The following is a 19,509-nucleotide window of genomic DNA, read 5'->3' on the forward strand; positions in this document are numbered from 1 at the left end:
ATTTCCTAAAAAAATACATTCGAAGTCATATCAGGCATTAGATGACAATTGAAAGCTTTGTATAGGTTCATCTGTAGCTCATAAGGTAACAAATTGAATCTTTGGTTATTAAGAAGAAGTCATGAGGCTGCAAAAAGAATGACAAAGGAAGACATAGCGTCCAACAAAAACACATAACTATTCCATATGTTTGCAAAATGGATCAATTAGAAAAAGAAAGATTTCAATAGACCAAAAATAATGCATTTTGTATAAATATTGAGTTAATTTTTTCCAAAAAAAATCTGCAGAATTAGAAAAGAAAAGTAAAAATGTCAATCAAAAGACTCGGATAAAACCAAGCGGCAATCCTCCCCTACCCTTAAAAGTAAAACCAATAGCTTTTTCAATAAATTTTAGCAAAATTGGCAAAAATTTGGGCAAAATTACGGAAAATGTGAATAATAACAACGGAGTTTCGTCTACTATTCACAAAACTTTAAACCTCGATAAATCCCTGTGAAGAACGAAAATCAAAAAATCTTTTTATTTCCACATTCTATGCTGGACGGGATTTCTAATGATACCAGTCTCAACTCTACGATGAATATATCGATCGATCAAAATTGACTAAACAAAAAATGCCCATTTGAGTATATAGTTCCTCCCCCCACAAGTGGGTCGGAACAAAAACGAGAGTAATAATTAGCGATCGAAACTCTGGATCGAGAATTTACTGCTGGTCAAGATAATAAGCACATACTGGTTTCATCTCAAGGCTGCTATGAACCATGAATTATGCGTTTTGTGATGGAATTAAAAAACGAAAAAGTGTGACTAGCTGAAACAATATTAAGTGGCCACGCGCATGGGTGTAGAATTGAAAGGATTTCAGATTTCGCAGAAAAGGAAATAAAGTTGCAATTTTTTTCTGAGAATTTGTAACAAATACAGAAATTTTATTCTATTTTTCTTGCAATTGTCTAGTTTACTTCTGACATTTGACAGTCCCTGTTTTTTTGAAAACTGATTTTCAATATTTCTGTTTCTTTATACAGAATTAATGGCAGTGAAACTGTGTAGAGCTAGTTTGAAGTTTTTTGGAAAAATATCGGAAAAAGGAGTTTTAAATGTATGATTAAAAACGAAATTTGCTAACTTATTTGCGCACGTACATCTTTTTTTAGTTGTGCAGGTATAGTGTATAATAACCATGTGAGAAAACGCGCACTTTTTGTTAAATTGAATTCTTCAACTGATTAAGCCGGCCTTACATACTCGTTCCCCCATTTTCATGAAAGTTTGTATTTTTCAGTTTTTGTACGAAGAAATTCGTTTGGTGCGGTTGGCTTGTTAATGTTTTTCAACGGGAGTACTTCATAAATTTTCAATTTTCTGATTAGTTTTTTTGGTACCATTGTGGTGCTGTTGTAAATCCGGGTCATCAAAATTAAATGCGCCTTCACGGTTTGTATCAATGGAGTTAAAAAGATACATGGGATTTTCATTTCCGGAAATCCAGATTTTTCAAACGTAATGTAACTTTGTAGAATATTTTCAGATCTTCATTTATCGTCTGAGCTTGCGAGGATTTGCAGCATCGAAGATCGTATTGGTTTGTTGGATCTGAATTAAATCGAATTCATCACCAAGTTGTTGAACAGTTTTAGCTGAACAGTCTTTTTCTGTAGTAATGGATCAATCTGATCTAGCACCTCCGGGTGAAGATTCAATCTCAGTGGCTGCTAAAATATCCCCTGCTTTGGCAGCCTACGCGGCGATGGCCACCCCACCACCGCCACCTGTTGATAACGGGACGGCTGTTGCTCCCCCGCCTCCTGGAGTCGAATCGCAAGGTGCAGTAATACAACCACCCCCTCCCCCTTCAACAGGAGCACCCCAAGCTCCCAATCAATATTACGATCCTAACGCCGCAGCGTTTCCTGGTGGTATGTTCTACGGGTCCCATGGTCCCTACCAGCAGCACCCGGCACCTCCGCAACAGCAGTCTTACTGGGGCCAGGGAGGGGCGCCTGGATACTCCCAACATGCACCTGCCCAATCAGGAGCATCTCATTCGGGTACTGCAGGTTCTACTGGGTACATGGGATACCAAGGTCACCCCTCTGAGCAACAGACTCCCTCTTATGCTGCAATGGCGGGTGGGGCTCAGCCTTATGCTGGGTATAGTCCAGCTCCAAGGTTAGCTCCAGGGTATAGTCCTCAAATGGAATCACAGATCTAATATATGCCGTAGTTGGAACAACTGAATCAAAAAATTTTTGGGACTTGCCATTTATCGAAGTTGAATGCAACTAGATGTCGACATTTTTGATTACTAATTCGATCGTTTTTTTGCATCATATTGATCAGTATAATGATTGTGAAAATCATCTTTTGTTTAGGGGACCCTATGATGCACAGGGTGGTTACAGACCGTATGGGCAACACCAAAACTTCTCTGGACCTCGATATCCTTCCCACAGTACTTCGTATGGCAATCAACATCAACAACCAGGTACTGCCTATCAGCAAGCAGGTAACTATCCGCCTCCCAACAGTGAGGGTGGAAACCCTCTAATGCAACCACCTAGAGGACCTCAGATATCCCCAACAGGTCAGACTGGTGGTGGTGGTGGTGGTGGTGGTGGTGGGTACAACAACAGCAACTCAAACTTCAGACCACAACAGCAGTATGGGTCGCAATACCGACCACTGCGGTATCCTCAAAACCAGCAAGGTTTTAATCAAAACAATTATAACGCCCAAAATAATAACTACAATCAGAATAAGATGGCACCGCATGATTCTGGTCCAAACAAAAGTGTGTCTGGGCCAGGAAATAGTCAGCCATACAATGCCAAAGCTTCTCAGTCATCGCCCTCAAAGTCTAAAGGAGGTGCGAACTCAGCAAAGAAAACGCCACCGCCATCTGAGTGGCCTGCAGGCTTACAAGCTTATGTGCAGCGCTCTTTTAAAGCGTGTGTTTCTGAAAGAGCTAAAGATGAAACTGAGAAACAGTTGAAAGTGTTCATACCTAAAGTTTTTGATGATGGCAGTGTCCACACTATTAACTGGGAGAAGCACGCACTAATGGACTGCGTCCGTCTCTCCTCACCAGTAAGAGGTAGGAGCTCTTCCAGAAGTCGAAGCAGAACTCCAGATGACAGGAGAGATGATAGATCTAAGAGACGGGGTGAGAAATCTCGTCGTTCTCCTCACAGTGACGGCAGGTCCTCGCATAGACGGCATGATCGCGACCGGGATCGAGATCGCCCACGTAGAAAGTCACGTGATCGTGGCAGTGGGGACTCTAGGAGGTACAATAGTGGGAGCAAACGCCACAACAGAAGTGGCAGTGAATCTGAGGAGGGCTCTCGTCAAAGCTCAGACGAGGAAGTAATGAAAGCTGGAAATAGAAGTAAAAGACGTTATGATCCATCTTCCACTTCTCGTGAAGACTATGATAAAAGAAATCGAAATGATTTTGAAGGTCGTGGTGCTGGAGGCAACAAGCGCAAGGGAGGCAAGTACACAGATAGAGACGATCCAGATGCAATGCAGGAGGAACCTACAACACCCAACACAGAAAGTGACGTCAGATCGCGGCTCAGCGCCAGAGGTGGGCGAGGTCGTGGTGGAAGCTTCAACAACAACAACAATAATAAGGATTCTTACAATGGAGAAGTACCAAATGATGTGCAATTTGGACAGAGAGGGCGAGGAAGAGGCAGAGGTCGTGGACGAGGACAGAACCGACAGCAGGATTCTCGTTTTGCCGACGATGATAAAGACGCTGAAAATGATTTGCCAAAACAATTTGGATCTGGGAATCGCGGTCGTGGTCGGGGTGGTGGTCCCAGAAATTTTAAACCAGACGCCTCGATAGCTCAGAACATGGAATTGGACGAGAATGATCCCCGACTCAAAGCAAGAGCTGCACGATTCCAACTCGGTGGCGAACCATCCAATAATTCCAGCGCTACCGTTGGCCCGGTGCCCGTAACGGGACCTGGGTCATCATTTGGTGGATCTGCTACTAATTCAGCAACGCCAATGAAAATGGCGGATTTCGATGCAGGTGCTGATTTCGAACTTGCGTCAGGCGCAGCAATTGTTGGAACTAGCCAAAGTATCACGAAAAACTACCTGAGATTAACCGAGGCGCCTGATCCCAGCTCAGTCAGACCTCCACATGTGCTTCGGAAGTCTTTAGAGTACATTAAAGATCATTGGAAGAAAAATAAGGTAATATAATGCTGTTGTTGCTACTGAATTAGAAAAAAAACCCGCCCAGGAATTATTTTCCAACGTAGATATGTAGAAAAGCAACTCATACGTTTTAAGGACATATTTTTTGCGGAAAGTATCGAGTTGATGTTTTGTATATGTATTTCTGATAGGTTTAACTGGCCTTGCCTTGCCTTCATTAACGAATAATAGTATCGTGACATCTGACGCAAATGTTGCGTACGCTTCAGTTCAGTTCAGTGTGACCAGTTTATCGCACTATTTCTGTTCTCAATTGGGAAGAGCCTGAATGATTCAGATGAAGGAATTGTAGACGTCTTTAATTTAGCTGAAGCTGTTTTTCCTTCATTTTCTTGTCGAAAGTTTTTCTCGGTGTAAAAGCTCACTCTCAAAATGATCTTCGTTTACTTTATTTGAAAGACGAGGCAAGAAGAGAACTATGTGTGAGCTAGTGTTTTTCTTCAAAAATCGTTTTGAACTTTTTAAATTAAAAGTAGTAATTAAAAGTAGTCATAATAGAAAGAAGAAAGTCACATTTGTGATCACTACCTGCAAGGTAGTGATCTATTTTCAAGCTAAATAAACTGGTGAGAGATGATAGATTTTTTGGACTGCTATGAGGTCTTAATTGTAGAGTGGAAAATTGTTTTTCCTTTGGTATTAGGCTCCTGAGCCTTAGTAGGGCTCTAAGTGAAGGGTTCAACTGATCTGTCATGGAAGAAGAATTTCATGGGCAATTTTGGTTTGCCCCCTAGTTTGAGAGCAATTCGTACGGGGGGAGGGGTTATTGGTTATCCTTGAATTATTGAGAAATAAGCGCAAGTAAGAAAACTAATATGGCTCAAATAATTGATGCCCGCTTCGTTTAAGAGTACTCATTTTTTGCTGAAAAAACTTGCTCAGCTGAAAATAAAAAAGGCTATGCAAAAATATGCGAAAGGATACACGGGGTATTGGATTATTGTAAAGCTTGCATTGCAATTTGATTTGCGTTGATTTTCTGATTTTAAGAAAGGAAATAGATTTTCACATTGAGATGAAATCCACAGCAACTAAGAAATTTCTCGCATTTCATATCGTCGAACTTTTGTTTGGTTTTCATTTTTTATTTCTTGAATACAGTTTGAGTTGCTCTCAAACGAATTTTGTAACAATTATATTAATCCTGTGGTCTTTTTACGACTCGCAGAGGAGTGTTGAGATTCTACAGGTTTCCTTTTAAATTTTGACTTCTTTTGTTTCGAACATTTACCTCAGTCAACAACAGTTTTTGATTGTTGACTTCTTTTTTCTATCACTGAACTCGAGGCGTTTCTTCCACCTACCTAAATCCTCCACCCATCCCCCACTTACCCCCACCCCTTTCCCACTTACCTTAGGTTATTAATAGCCGCCCTCATCTTCTCAGCCGGCTATTATAGCGCTCCTATTTTTTTTTACAATTCAAAGAATTTGAATTGTATTGGGGCGCTGTCTTTTTTTTTTTTTAAGATCTGTTCACACATTTTCATGATTTTTGAAGTCAAATTGGAGTAGTGATTTTGGTCACGCCGAAACAGGAAGTGGAGCGAAAAAGCGAGTGGTTTTGCGGCGTGAAATTTTTTCGCTCTAATTTTAAAGTAGAGTGAGAATACGGTGTTTGAACAAAAATTCGCTTTATCGGTAGTGGTTTTTTGTTCACATGCGGCAATTTCTCTTTGATTTTTTCTGTTTTTTCGAATTTTTGGATCGGATTTTTTTCTAAATGGTTTTCCCAATCCATTCATAGTCCTTTCTAGGTCTAGTTTTCTGTTTAGTCAATGAAAATGTTTTGAATTGTACGTCAGGACTTGTCCTGCTATGTTTTTTTTACTTCGTCGAATAAAAAAATGTTTCGCTTAACCTCATTTTGCCGCCTTTTCAACATTTTGCGTGAAATCTTTTTGACTTCTCTAGGCTAGTTTCTCTCTTCTCTCATTCTGCTAAAAGTGATTTTGAACATCAGTTGCTCAGCAAAGCAATTCAAAATGAACAGAGTTAGTACAAAAATGGATGTCAGAAATAGAAACGGGATAAACCCATAAAGCCCAATTTTAGATGCCCGCTATTTGAACGTCGTTCCTATAAGTCTTATTTACCATCTCTAATGCTTATTGTTATTGATAGGAGCCCCTGTAGCCTCTCTCTAAGAAACAGAAGTATGTTCAACTACGAAATGCCATCAAAATAAATCGGACTTAAAAAAATGTTTTTGTACAAAAATCTTTTTTTTTCAATATCTTCTGTTATTTCAATCCCAATCATGCTTATTTGAATCAACGGCGGCTATTTTCCGGCAATCTGCCGGGTATGTTTAATTTAGGTTAGTGATTTTATTGCACTACTCTTCGGGTCGTTTCCGGTATTCTTCAGGCTATGTTTTTGTGATTTCTCGTCTGAACCTTTTAACTTTCGTCCTCAAAAATGGGATGTACAGGTTGCGCCCGGAGGAAATTATGGGCTCTTAGAGCCTCTCTTCTTACTATACTCTAAGTGTGCAATTGAAATAAATTGTTTTAGAGACATTTTCATGATGAGAAGGGAGGATATTATAATTTGACCCCCCTTCATCCTCTCGGCAATTAAGTTAAAGCTAGTGATGCTAGCCTCCCTAAACCGTATGTAGCGACTGTCGAAGCCAACCACTCGCCAGTGGTTTGAGAGCAATTCGGCCGACGGTTGTCGGTTATGTTCTGAATTTTTGAGCTTTCTGGCGTGTTTTCAAGATTTGTTTCTGCCATAGTTTGTGCGAATTCAATTTGCGCGAAGGTGGTAACTAGTCTGTGAGTTCCAATTGCTGCTCTAAATTGCATATCAAGTATTGATTGAAAAAGTCCCAACTAACGGGACAAATGCGACCTACTTTATAAATGCAATTTAAATTAAAATCCATTTTTGGTGATCGGTGAGGCAAACTGAGGAATGAATATAATTTACATTACTTGTCTTGGTGTGTCTTTTCACAAGGTCTTTTCATTTTTAATAGCCGCCCTCATCTTCTCAGCCGGCTATTATTGCGCTCGTATTTTTTTTTACTTCGTCAAACTTTTTTTCGCTTTACCATTTTGCCGCTTTTTCGACATTTTGCGTGAAATCTTTTTGACTCCTCTAGGCTAGTTTCTCTCTTCTCTCATTCTGCTAAAAGTGAATTTGAACATCAGTTGCTAAGCAAAGCAATTCAAAATGAACAGAGTCGGTATGAAAAATTGAAGTCAGAAATAGAAACGGGATAAACCCATAAAGCCCAATTCTAGATGCCCGCTATTTGAACGTCGTTCCTATAAGTCTTAGTTACCACCTCTAATGCTTATTGGTGTTGATAGTAGCCCCTGTAGTCTCTCTCTCTCTCTAAGAAACAGAAGTATGTTCAACTACGAAATGCCATAAAAATAAATCGGACTTAAAAAATATTTTTGTACAAAAATCTTTTTTTTTCAATATCTTCTGTTATTTCAATCCCAATCATGCTTATTTGAATCAACGGCGGCTATTTTCCGGCAATCTGCCGGGTATGTTTTTCCATTCAGTGTCTCTGTCAGGCTAGTTGCTGTGCCAAGCACAGGCTCGCACGATCCATCTTGTTTATTTTTCAGTCACGGTCAGTGGAGGATAAAAATTCTCCGAAAATTCTTTTAATAGCCGCAACGCGATAGCTGAGGCTATTTTTGGCCCTCTCTTGGTTTTTACGAAGAGGAGTATTGGTTTTCGGAGGAGCAGGGTATTGATTTTCTTGAGATTTTCTAAAACTGGAAGTATCGTTTGTTCAAACGACCTAAAAGCGGAAGTAAATTTTTGAATGAACTATTTTTTTCTCAGCCAAAGAAGTTTTTTGATCATGCGCGGCCTTCAGTGAATGCCTTTTCGACTTTGAAAAGTGTTTGTGAGAGAATGGTGCATATAGATAACCCGTTTTCATCCTTTTGGCTCAATTTCTTTCCTTGTAATTTGGTTTTTTGTAAAAAATAGTTTTGACCAAAGCTGCCTTAATATGTAGCTCTTTGAAATTGATACCACAAAGTTTTTGAGAGCATAATAATGCGTTTCAAGTGCAAAATAGGCACCTGTTTCTCTATTTTTGGAATTTTTTATTTGGTTTCTTTTGCTAAAAAAATAAGTACCTTTGCAACATCCTCTTGACAATTCATGCATTTGGCATATCTCTTTAAATTGGTTTATTTTTTTGTGTTTTATAAAATTGTACATATACTAATCCACTTTAGCAGTTTTTTTCCAATTTTTGTGTTTTTAGTTTTTTAGATTTAATTTCTAGAAAATATTTTTTAATGCTCCGGCACGGATTTCAATGTTGTGCTATGAATAATTCGTTTAGTTTTTCGCGTTGTTTTTGCAATATTGTGAAAAATTTGTTTCCTTAACGCACTTTAACAATATTTTGACAATTTTTTTGCAAAATACTTCAGTGTTTCGAATCGCCGAACTACTTCACCTTTTATTTAGACAAGAGATTGGGTATGTATTTTTCTGAACCACGATCGCCAAGTAAAGTTTTCTGTTTTTCTACTTCATTTTCCTATTTGATTTTTTACTTTCAAAAATTTTGGAAGTAGTTTCGTTTTTTATTTTTTGGAATGTTTTTGTGTTATCATTACTCTAGCATTCTCCTTGTTCTAGAATTCTTTTCAGACCTAGAATTTATTAGCGGTATTTTATTCGTTAAAAACTTGTCCTTTTTTGTTAGATTTTTCAGCTTAAGTTTTTATTGATTTGGAATTGATTTCATATAATGCAGCACTTAGACTTTTCCGGAGTTAGTCTGCTATCTCGCAAGAGAGAAATATATCTTTTTTGCCCTAATTTTTCTTTGCTGTGACTCGATTTTCTCGATTCCTCTTATTTTTTTAAGGCAATTTGGTTTCCATTATTAATACCTGGAATATCTTTTCCGACTCGGCCGCAGAGTTAGTTCTCGTGACAATATTTAGCCCGGTCAGTTTTTTTGACCCGCTGAATTATTTTCGATCCCACAAAGTTTTTGAGAGCACAAAGTTTTTGAGAGCATAATAATGCGTTTCAAGTGCAAAATAGGCACCTGTTTCTCTATTTTTGGAATTTTTTATTGGTTTCTTTTGCTAAAAAAATAAGTACCTTTGCAACATCCTCTTGACAATTCATGCATTTGGCATATCTCTTTAAATTGGTTTATTTTTTTGTGTTTTATAAAATTGTACATATACTAATCCACTTTAGCAGTTTTTTTCCAATTTTTGTGTTTTTAGTTTTTTAGATTTAATTTCTAGAAAATATTTTTTAATGCTCCGGCACGGATTTCAATGTTGTGCTATGAATAATTCGTTTAGTTTTTCGCGTTGTTTTTGCAATATTGTGAAAAATTTGTTTCCTTAACGCACTTTAACAATATTTTGACAATTTTTTTTGCAAAATACTTCAGTGTTTCGAATCGCCGAACTACTTCACCTTTTATTTAGACAAGAGATTGGGTATGTATTTTTCTGAACCACGATCGCCAAGTAAAGTTTTCTGTTTTTCTACTTCATTTTCCTATTTGATTTTTTACTTTCAAAAATTTTGGAAGTAGTTTCGTTTTTTATTTTTTGGAATGTTTTTGTGTTATCATTACTCTAGCATTCTCCTTGTTCTAGAATTCTTTTCAGACCTAGAATTTATTAGCGGTATTTTATTCGTTAAAAACTTGTCCTTTTTTGTTAGATTTTTCAGCTTAAGTTTTTATTGATTTGGAATTGATTTCATATAATGCAGCACTTAGACTTTTCCGGAGTTAGTCTGCTATCTCGCAAGAGAGAAATATATCTTTTTTTGCCCTAATTTTTCTTTGCTGTGACTCGATTTTCTCGATTCCTCTTATTTTTTTAAGGCAATTTGGTTTCCATTATTAATACCTGGAATATCTTTTCCGACTCGGCCGCAGAGTTAGTTCTCGTGACAATATTTAGCCCGGTCAGTTTTTTTGACCCGCTGAATTATTTTCGATCCTAAGAATTTGGGCCAATTTTTAACGTTTCCAGATGCTTTTAGTAATATGAAAGTTTGTGGTATCAAAATATCACACAGTGTCTGTCAAAATTAGTTGTTGAGATTTTTTTTAATAGCTGCTGGCAGCCATTATTTAGGCGCTCTTTTTTGAATTCGGTTTACCTTTTCATCACGTTTTTCGTTTTACATGAGTCACAATTTTTACTTCTGAATTAACTCACTGACCGTTTCAGCTGAATGTCTTTTACGTTATTTCATGGATTGAATTACGCAATGTAGTGAATACAGTCAACGGAAACTGGATAAACTGATAATGCCCGGTCGTTAAGTCATAGAGCATTGGGTTATCAAAGTTCGTTTGAGTGATTGCTAGCTGACATTAATTAAGCTTAATAGCTTGGTTTCGAAGCTGAATTAGTTATAGTTTTAGAATTTAACTGAAACTGCACTTTTTTGACACTGAAAAAGAACTGGGTCAGTTATTTTTCGGCAATTCGCCGGCTTTGTTTTGAATAGGTTCTTATGATGTCCAATTGATGTAGTATTTGTTTGTATGTGAGCTAGCTCGATGATGTCAATGCTCAAATTTTTCTTTTTAAGGTATATTTTATGAAATATTTTCAATTCTGACGAGGTAAAGAATAACTGTTTCCAGACAAAGATAATGGTTTCGACTGTACTAAGGGTTTTGCTGGTGAAGTTCCTAGACTTCGAGTTGCTTCCGGAGTTCTTCTGGTCATGTTTTTAAACCAGAAGTACTATTTGCTCGAACGGTTTTTTGATCTAAATGCGAAAGTTAGTAAAATTGTCGTATGAACTAATTTTTTCTCCGCGAGAAGTATTTTGATCATGCGCTGCCTTATTAAATGACTTTTTTTTGAAAAGTGCTTTGATAGAATGGCGCATCTAGATAACCATTTCTGGCCGTGTTTTGTCCATTTGGTTCAGTTTTCCCTGTAATTTGGTTTTCTGTTCAACTAGTTTTTCAAAGCTGTATGAATATATAAATTGATGCTACAAAGTTTTTGTGATCCTAAAAATGCGTTTTAAGTGCAAATTAGGCATATTTCTTTATTTTTTGTTAAATTGGATATTTTCACTGATTTTTATTATGGAAAGGAGGTCCTTTGGCAACGTCCTTTTGACAATTTTTACCTTAGACACATCTCTTTAACTTAGTCATATATGTTTCATAGAATTTTTCTTATACTAATCCGATTTTGGCTTTTGTACATTTTTCTCAGCTTTTCCGTTTGTGTTTTTGGGGTTTTAATTTCTGGAAAGTCTTTCTGTGCACAGGCACAAATTTTACTTTTGTGTTATGAACAGTTAGTTTATTTTTTGGAGTTTCATGGAAATTCAGTGAAAAATTTGTTTCAAAAGCCCAGTTTTAACAATATTTCCACATTTTTGTTTGCAAAGTATTTTGCATCAAATCTTTGCACTGATTCAATTTTTTGATTGAGTCAACAGTTTAGGAATTTAATCTTCTGGGACTTGAATACTAATTAAAATTATATATTTTCTACTTCGTTTTCCTGTTTGCTTTTTTTGGCTTGGAAGTTTACCTCGAAACAATCTTTTTATTCGTTTGTTCTTGTTTTCTCAATGTTTTTGAATTTTGAATACTCTAGCATGTATCGTTCTAGCATTCTCCTCAGACCTACATTTTTATTGTCTCTGATTTTTTATTCGTTAAGAAGTTTTAATTATTTTTTGTTAGATTTTTTATAATTTTTTGTTGGTTTGCAATTGATTCCGTAAATAATGCAGCACTTAGAGTTTGTTCAATTTTGAAATGTTAAGTTTTGTGGTTTTTGGGCTAGGTTTTTAATAAACAAAATTTTGCTTTTGAGGATTTTTCTGTTATTCAATGATTTGAATTCATTTCATTTTCTATCTCCCAACAAGAGAAAAATTAAGTGGAGCGCCAGAGAAAATGTTTAGTGTTTTCTTGAGTCCCCTTAATTTTAGTTTTCTTTTATTCGGAAGGCAGTTTGGTTTTTAGTGGTGATACCTGCCTTATGCTGCTTTTGGGTCGCAGTTGCGGAACTAATTTTCAAAAATTATTTAGTTACTTTGTGACAATTTTTATGCCGGTCTATCTTTTCAGCCCATGAAAATTATTTGATAGTAAGGATTTTGGCCAATTTTCAATGTTACCAGATATGTTTTAAGTGATATGAAAGTTTATGGTATCAAGATATCAAAATTAGTGTCCGCTGTCATAATTATGTCTTTAGATTTAGATTTTGGAGTCTTTCTTATGATCTTTTACTGATGTTGTATTTGTTTTCATGTTAACTAGTTTCAATGATGTCGAACTTGTGAAAAAGAGAAAAAGATTTTATTTTTGCTGAAATCTGTCGTAATGAAGTATAAATTTTTTACCAAATATTTTCACCGAATCTGGTAAGGTTAAGAATGACTTTTAAGACAAAAGATAATGTATTCGGCTTTAGTAACGGTTTTGTTGATGAAGTTCTGGCGCTTCCGGATTTTTTCCGGCTATGTTTTTTGTTTTATTTCGTCTTTAAAATTTTTGTTACGACCATATGACGTTACTATCACTTCAAATATGCTTTTTGTTTATTCGTTCGTGCAATTTCAACTGAATTGCGTGTGTGACCTCATATTCCACTCTTAGTAGAGCGAGTTTTTTTACAATTTAAAGAATTTGAATTGTATTGGGGCGCTGTCTTTTTTTAAAGATCTGTTCACACATTTTCATGATTTTTGAAGTCAAATTGGAGTAGTGATTTTGGTCACGCCGAAATAGGAAATGGAGCGAAAAAGCGAGTGATTTTGCGGCGTGATTTTTTTTCGCTCTAATTTTAAAGTATAGTGAGAAAACGGTGTTTGAACAAAAATTCGGTTTCTCGGTAGTGGTTTTTTGTTCACATGCGGTAATTTACTGTTTTTTCGATTTTTTTGGAGCGGATTTTTTCTAGATGGTTTTCCCAAACCATTCAAAGCTCATTCTAGGCCTAGTTTTTTGTTTGAATTAAATTTTCATTTCTCGCTAGTGGTTTTTTGTTCACATGCGGCATTTTGATATTGATTTTCTGTTTTTTTTCTTATATTTTATCTGATTTTTTTTTAAAATGGTTTTATCAATTCACTCATAGTCCATTCTAGGTCTAGTTTTTCTGTTTAGTCAATCAAAATTATTTGAATTGTACGTCAAGACTTGTCCTGCTATGTTTTTTTCATTTGCGTAATTAATTTTTGGTCACACGTGACTTACCTCACTCTCGAAAATGACTTCCTCACTCAATAATTTGTGTTCTGTCCAAGAATTTGACTGTTCTTCACTTTAATTGAAAGAGATAAGGTTAAGTGAATGTGTGTGTCACTCTAATTGAAGGTTATTTGAGGTCATCTAATAGAAGCAGCCTTAATTATACAGATTCTCAATCAAAATATTACATATCAGCGTTTAATAAAAATTTCTTTTGCTCGGCTTCTTTTACTATCTTTTTGAGACTGCAGATCTAGGAAGCTATTGCGGCTATTTTCTGGCAATCTGACGGTTATGTTTGTGTTGTTTGTTATCAGTATTGTTTGGGTATCCGTTTCTTAGCACTGCAAGGTAAGAAGTTATTCTGAAGGTGCTTCTTTGCTTAGTTTAAATTTATTAGCAACAATAGTATTTAAAATATACCTTTCTTTGAGCAAATTGTAAAGTTGCGTTTAAACTATTTGATACTCAGCTGTTTTTGGAATGTTTGAATGAATAAATCGTAAAGCGTGGCAATGAATAGATGTGAAAAAAAGTGAAATCTTTTTTATATAGGACTACATGTACGTATGTGACCAGCTGAGGTCTGTGAGGCAAGACCTGACAGTGCAGTGCATTAGGGATGACTTCACAGTCACAGTGTACGAAACACACGCCCGAGTGGCCATAGAGCAGGGCGACTACCAGGAATTCAACCAGTGCCAGACTCAGCTCAAGGCGCTCTACAATGAAGGTATGCCTGCCTCCTTCGCGGATTAATATTATTTTTAATAGCCGCACAGCGATAGCTGGGCTATTATTGGCCTTCTCTTGGTTTTTTTTTACAATTCAAAGAATTTGAATTGTATTGGGGCGCTGTCTTTTTACGACTCGGAGTATTGGAGAAGTCATTTTTTAAATCAATTTTAGGAGTGATTTTTGAAGCGGGAAATTGAAAAGCGTGAAAAAATTTGGAGTGATTTTTGTGCTGAACAAAAGTGAAGAGTGGAGCGAAAAGAGAGTGGTGCGAAAAGAGAATGTGTGAAAAAATTTTCTCTAAGCGAGCGAAATTTTTTTGTTCACGTGCGGCTTTTAAAAGCAGTATTTTTGAAACGTTTGATGGTTCTGAGGTTTGATTATGATATTGTATTAGTTTTAGGCTTGCTGTGATAGGAATTGAAGGTTTCCAGTAGTTAATTTGAGATTAATACTAATTTCGAGGTTTTGGATCAGTTTTGATGATTTTTAGACGATATTTAATAATTTTTTGCCTGTTTTTTTTTTGTTTTACTGCTTTAAGTGGGATTTGAATAGAAGCTTGTTACCTAAGGAATTTTCTTTCAGATACCAATTGATTAAAGTTTTGTTGGTATAAAATATTTTTTTCTAAGTAAAAATGACATAAAATTTGAGAAATTTCAAACCATTTTTCTTTTTTTTTGCAGTTATTGTTTGTAATCAAGTTTTTTTAAGCCCATTATGACTTACCCATTGCTTTGCGAGATTTTCATTGCTCTAATTGCAAAGGAACTTTACTATTAAAAAAACTCATTATTAAGTTTGTCTAGGTTTTTTTGTTCAATTTGTTTTTGAATGCCGTTTCTATTCTTCCTTATTTTTATGGCATTTGTGAAGGTTTAGGCTTCGCAATAGTTGTTCTAGTTGTTTAGTCATAATTATGGGCAATTTTCTCCGAGTCGTTTCCGGAATTCTTCCGGCTATGTTTTTTTTAAGATCTGTTCACACATTTTCATGATTTTTGAAGTCAAATTGGAGTAGTGATTTTGGTCACGCCGAAACAGGAAGTGGATCGAAAAAGCGAGTGGTTTTGCTGCGTGATGTTTTTTTGCTGTAATTTTGAATCAGAGTGAGAAAACGGTGTTTGAACAAAAATGCGCTTTCTCGCTAGTGGTTTTTTGTTCACATGCGGCAATTTCACTTTGGTTTTTACTGTTTTTTCTATTTACTGGATCGGATTTTTTCTAAATGGTTTTCCCAATTAACTCATAGTCTGTTTTAGGTCTAGTGTTTTGTTTAGTCAATGGAAATTCTTTGAATTGTACGTCAGGACTTGTCCTGCTATGTTTTTTTTTCGTCGTCGCGATTTTTGTTACGACCATATGACGTCACAACCACTTTTAAATCTGCTTTTTGTTCATTCATTCATGCAATTTCAACTGAATTGCGTGCGTGACGTCATTTTTTAGTGGAGCGAGTTTTTTGTTCATTCGCGTGATTAAGTTTTTGGTCACATTTGACTTACCTCACTCTCAAAAATGACTTCCTCACTTTGAAATTGACTTTTATTTACCTTAGTTCAAAGAGATAAGGTCAAATGGGTATGTGTCACTCTAGATGAAGGTTATTTGAGAGCAATTAATAGAGGCAGCAAAAACTTATACAGATTTTCAATCAAAATATAACATATAAGCCTTCAATGAAAAGACGAGTTTTTTTTGGTCTGTCTTTTTTACTGTTTTTTAGACTGCAGATCTACAAAGCTATTGCGGCTATTTTCTGGCAATCTGCCAGCTATGTTTTGATGTTTGTTGTTAATTTTATTCGGGAAATTTTGTTAACTAACTGCGGTATATCACTGTCGCTGTGAAGCGTATGCTAAGATTCAGTAAGGTGTTTCTTTTCCTAGAGCCCCATAATTGTTTTTCGGTTTGATATTTGCAGAAGAATATATTAACTATTGGTTTTGTGAGCGTACAAGTTTGCCGTGCGCAACAACGGAGTGAAAATATGGTTCTGTTTTAGGACTTGCTGGGGCTTGTTGGGAGTTCACAGCATACCGTCTCCACTATTACATCTTCACAAATGCCCCTAACGACTGCATTCACTACATGCGGACACTCACTGACGAGGGAAAAGCTTACGAAGTGGTGAAACACGCAGTGGATGTGTTCAAGTCTTGGTCACACGGGAACTATGTTGGATTTTTCAAACTATACAAAAATGCGCCCTTGATGAGCGGCTATATGATGGATTTGGTGATTGAGAGAGAACGAAAGAAGGCTTTGAAGATAGTTTGCAAAGTGTACAGACCTACGATTGAGATCACATATTTGGCCGAAGTGTTAGCATTTGATGATTACGATGCATGTGTTGCTTTTTTAGTTGGCCAAGGTTATACCTTGGAAAATCAAACTCTAGATTGTAGAAAAGCGCCAAGCCAGTAATTGGTATCAACAATGAAGCTACTAAAGTTAATGTTGTTAATATAAAATGATTAACTGGTTGGCTCTTTCTTTTCACTTTTCTTTTGAGAAATTTGTGTTTTCTTCCAATAATTCCCAAAATGGAAGAAGCTCTTGTTATTATCCGTCTTTGATGATATAGGCAATTATTTAATTTGCTGTTGCTACTACTGAAGTTGAAGATTCCTATTGCAGTAGAAATTGAAGTCTCTAGCCAGTGAATGTCGATTGACTTCATACAATTATTCCTTTATTTGCTGTCCTCATTTTATAATAACTAATGGATTTTTCTGTTTTCTCAGAGCTTTACTGAAATAGAATAAGCTTTACTGAAAGAGCAAATATAAGCGAATTATTTGGAACAGAACATTTGACTGGTGGTGTTCCAAGAGGTATAGAATCAGAAGATAGTGAAGATGAGATTCATGGAGGATTTCATGTGCGTGACGCCAGTAGCGTTTTGAACTGCATGACCAGGAAGTTTGCATTTCGAAACAAGTTTTTTTTGATAGCTTCTACGTTTCTAAAAAAAATTGTGAAGGCACACTGCAGATAGTGCTTGAAGACAGGCATGCATCAATAAAGAGTCAAAAGGTACGGCGAGGTGATTAATTGCTCTTGAACGTAGTTCATAGCAATTATTGTAAACCTGTGTGTCTTTTTTATGCAAAATTTTCGCTTGACAATTTTGACTTTTTGCATTTCGCGTGATCTAAAATTCTCTCTCAATCATAATTTCAAGCAGCTGAACTAAATTGGCGGCAATTTAATACTAAAAGTCAAATGAAAAGTGCACCGAAACTGGTGTCATTTTTAATTTAAATCTTAATAGTGGTATATGTTAACCTCTAATTTGGTTATTTGAAGCCCACTATAGAACTTCTTAGTCCCATTTAGGCTCCCACCCCCCCCCCCCCAAAAAAAAAATTCATGCGAGATTTTTTTGCAGTACATTTGGCTAGTGCTTATAGACTGACCAGTCGTTCCAGCATTTTAAAATGGGGGAATAAATATGCGAGGATGCCTTTTTTCGTCAGTCAAATTTTCACGTTTTGTCTGTGCATCGTAGATGAAAATGAAAAACACCCTTTTGTAGCCCTCGGGATCTATTTTTGATTTCTATAAAAATTATCAGAAATTTGAAAAAAAGAACTTTATAATTTCGAAAGAAAAAAACATCGCTCGGAGTGGAGGTGTGTGGTGACAGATGGCGTTGAAATTTAAGATAAAACAAACAAAAAATGTAGTAAATTTAGTCAGGTAAAATGGATTTGTCAGCATTAATTCCTTACAGTTTCGAGCCTAAAAGTTAACAATTTAAAATATTTGACCAAAGATTTCAAAAAGAATTATTTTTTTCAAAATGTTTTTCTCCCATTTTCTGCTGGTGAAAAGTTATTGTACGAACAATTTTTTTTGTATCGAACAAATTTTTGGAAAATCGAAGACTTCAGTCAATTTTAAGCTCTCAAAATAGCAAAATTTAACTTTGGAAATGTAAAATCAAAAGCGGAAAAATGTATTTTTTTTTCTAATTTTTTTTTATTTTAAGTTTTAATTTAGTTATTAAAGTTTTATTTAATTTTATTTAAGTTTTATTACAAACAATTCCCATTTTTCAGAACTAACCATTTTAGTATTTTCAAAACCTTGAGGACGTAAAGAAAATCGGTTCCGTGAAATGAACAGCAAATCAATCTTTTCTTTGCTTTTTTGCTTTTATTCTTTTTTGTCAGAGTATATTACTCGAATATTCTCCTCTAATATATAATGGAATACAGATAAATTTGAGAGTGAGAGGGTTTATGCATTGCAAGGTTGAAAATTTTTTTAATATATCTTTTAAAAATATTTTACTTCAGTATTTTGAAGTTACTCTCCGAACTGATGTTTTCCAGTCTTTGGATGTTTCTGTAAACTGAAAAAATAAAAATATTTCCTATATTTGAAAAACTCCTCGTTTGAAAAGAAAGATTTGAAAAAAAAATGAAATTCTTTTCCAGTTCTCATAAAATTTTTAAACTTTTAAAAACTTTCTTTGAAAAAAATGTTGCTTAAACGAGTGAGAGGGCCACAACGTCGAATACACTGATAACTAGTGTTCCCCAGCGCTAATAAATGAGAGTCTTTAAGGACAATTTTTCCCGATCATTTACATGGTACTAGAAACTAGAGGTATAGTGCAAAAACTCCGAAATATTAAAAAGCTACTTTTACTTTTTTGATTAAAATGTGCGGTTTTATATATATTCAATACCAAAATTGTGTTAAATAAATCTAGCTGTTAAAACACCAGCGAGATCTTCAAAAAGAGTAGGCTGTTTATGCTCATAAGACATCAAAAGTGACGAAATGTTTCGAAAAATTCAATTCTGATTTTGTCTCAACTTTACGATTACCGATAGAATTAGCTAGTTCCTTTAAATGTTAAACAGAAATAGAGGCAGAGCGCAAAAACTGCCAGAAATCTTAAAATTAAGAAAAAATGAATTATGATATAAATTGCGGCTTTAAATTAGTGCAGAACCAAAACTGCGTGATGTGTGGCTTATGGCACATCTGCGAGATTTTGAAAAATTTCTCATTACGCTCATGAAATATGAAAATTGAAAAAAATTCTAAAAACTTCAAAAAGTTACATTTCAAAGTTTAGTGTGCAAATTATTGTTGCCGTTACGAAAAAAATTCAAGTCTAGTTTTTTTAGAAGAGAAATGTAGACCTAAATGAACTGTGAAAATCCTTTAGTTTTCTCAAATTGTCAATAACAAATATATATTTTAAACAGTACAAGTATTTTTCTCCAATACATATAAATTGCTTTTGGGCTATCTCAATTGTTTCTCTGACAGAATTTGATTGTTGTT

The 19,509-nt window shown here is 35.5% G+C and overlaps 2 protein-coding genes across 4 annotated transcripts in view; both read left to right on the top strand.

Moving 5' to 3' along the window:
- The first annotated feature begins 1,495 nt into the window (after positions 1-1,495).
- Positions 1,496-16,945, top strand: LOC142336198 (uncharacterized). 3 transcript variants are annotated; one of them, XM_075384853.1, is made up of 5 exons: positions 1,496-2,181; positions 2,385-3,400; positions 3,473-4,227; positions 14,018-14,195; positions 16,205-16,945. In XM_075384853.1, exons 1-5 carry the CDS (start codon positions 1,673-1,675, stop codon positions 16,624-16,626), a joined length of 2,880 nt encoding a protein of 959 aa, XP_075240968.1. In that variant the 5' UTR covers positions 1,496-1,672; the 3' UTR covers positions 16,627-16,945. The 3 variants fall into 3 exon arrangements, with proteins under 3 accessions (XP_075240968.1, XP_075240966.1, XP_075240967.1); XM_075384852.1 differs by having other exon boundaries at positions 1,525-1,594; positions 1,671-2,181; positions 2,385-4,227; XM_075384851.1 differs by having other exon boundaries at positions 1,497-2,181; positions 2,385-4,227.
- The window catches only part of LOC142336199 (large ribosomal subunit protein uL16-like), a 100,901-nt gene continuing 92,471 nt past the window's right edge, over positions 11,080-19,509 (top strand). The window contains exon 1 of the mRNA XM_075384854.1: positions 11,080-11,089. The gene's annotated coding sequence lies outside the window, so the exon portion shown is untranslated. The remainder of the gene's footprint in view (positions 11,090-19,509) is intronic.

Source organism: Convolutriloba macropyga, chromosome 3, assembly GCF_964194025.1.
Source record: "Convolutriloba macropyga chromosome 3, txConMacr16.3, whole genome shotgun sequence".
Classification (NCBI taxonomy): domain Eukaryota; kingdom Metazoa; phylum Xenacoelomorpha; order Acoela; family Convolutidae; genus Convolutriloba; species Convolutriloba macropyga.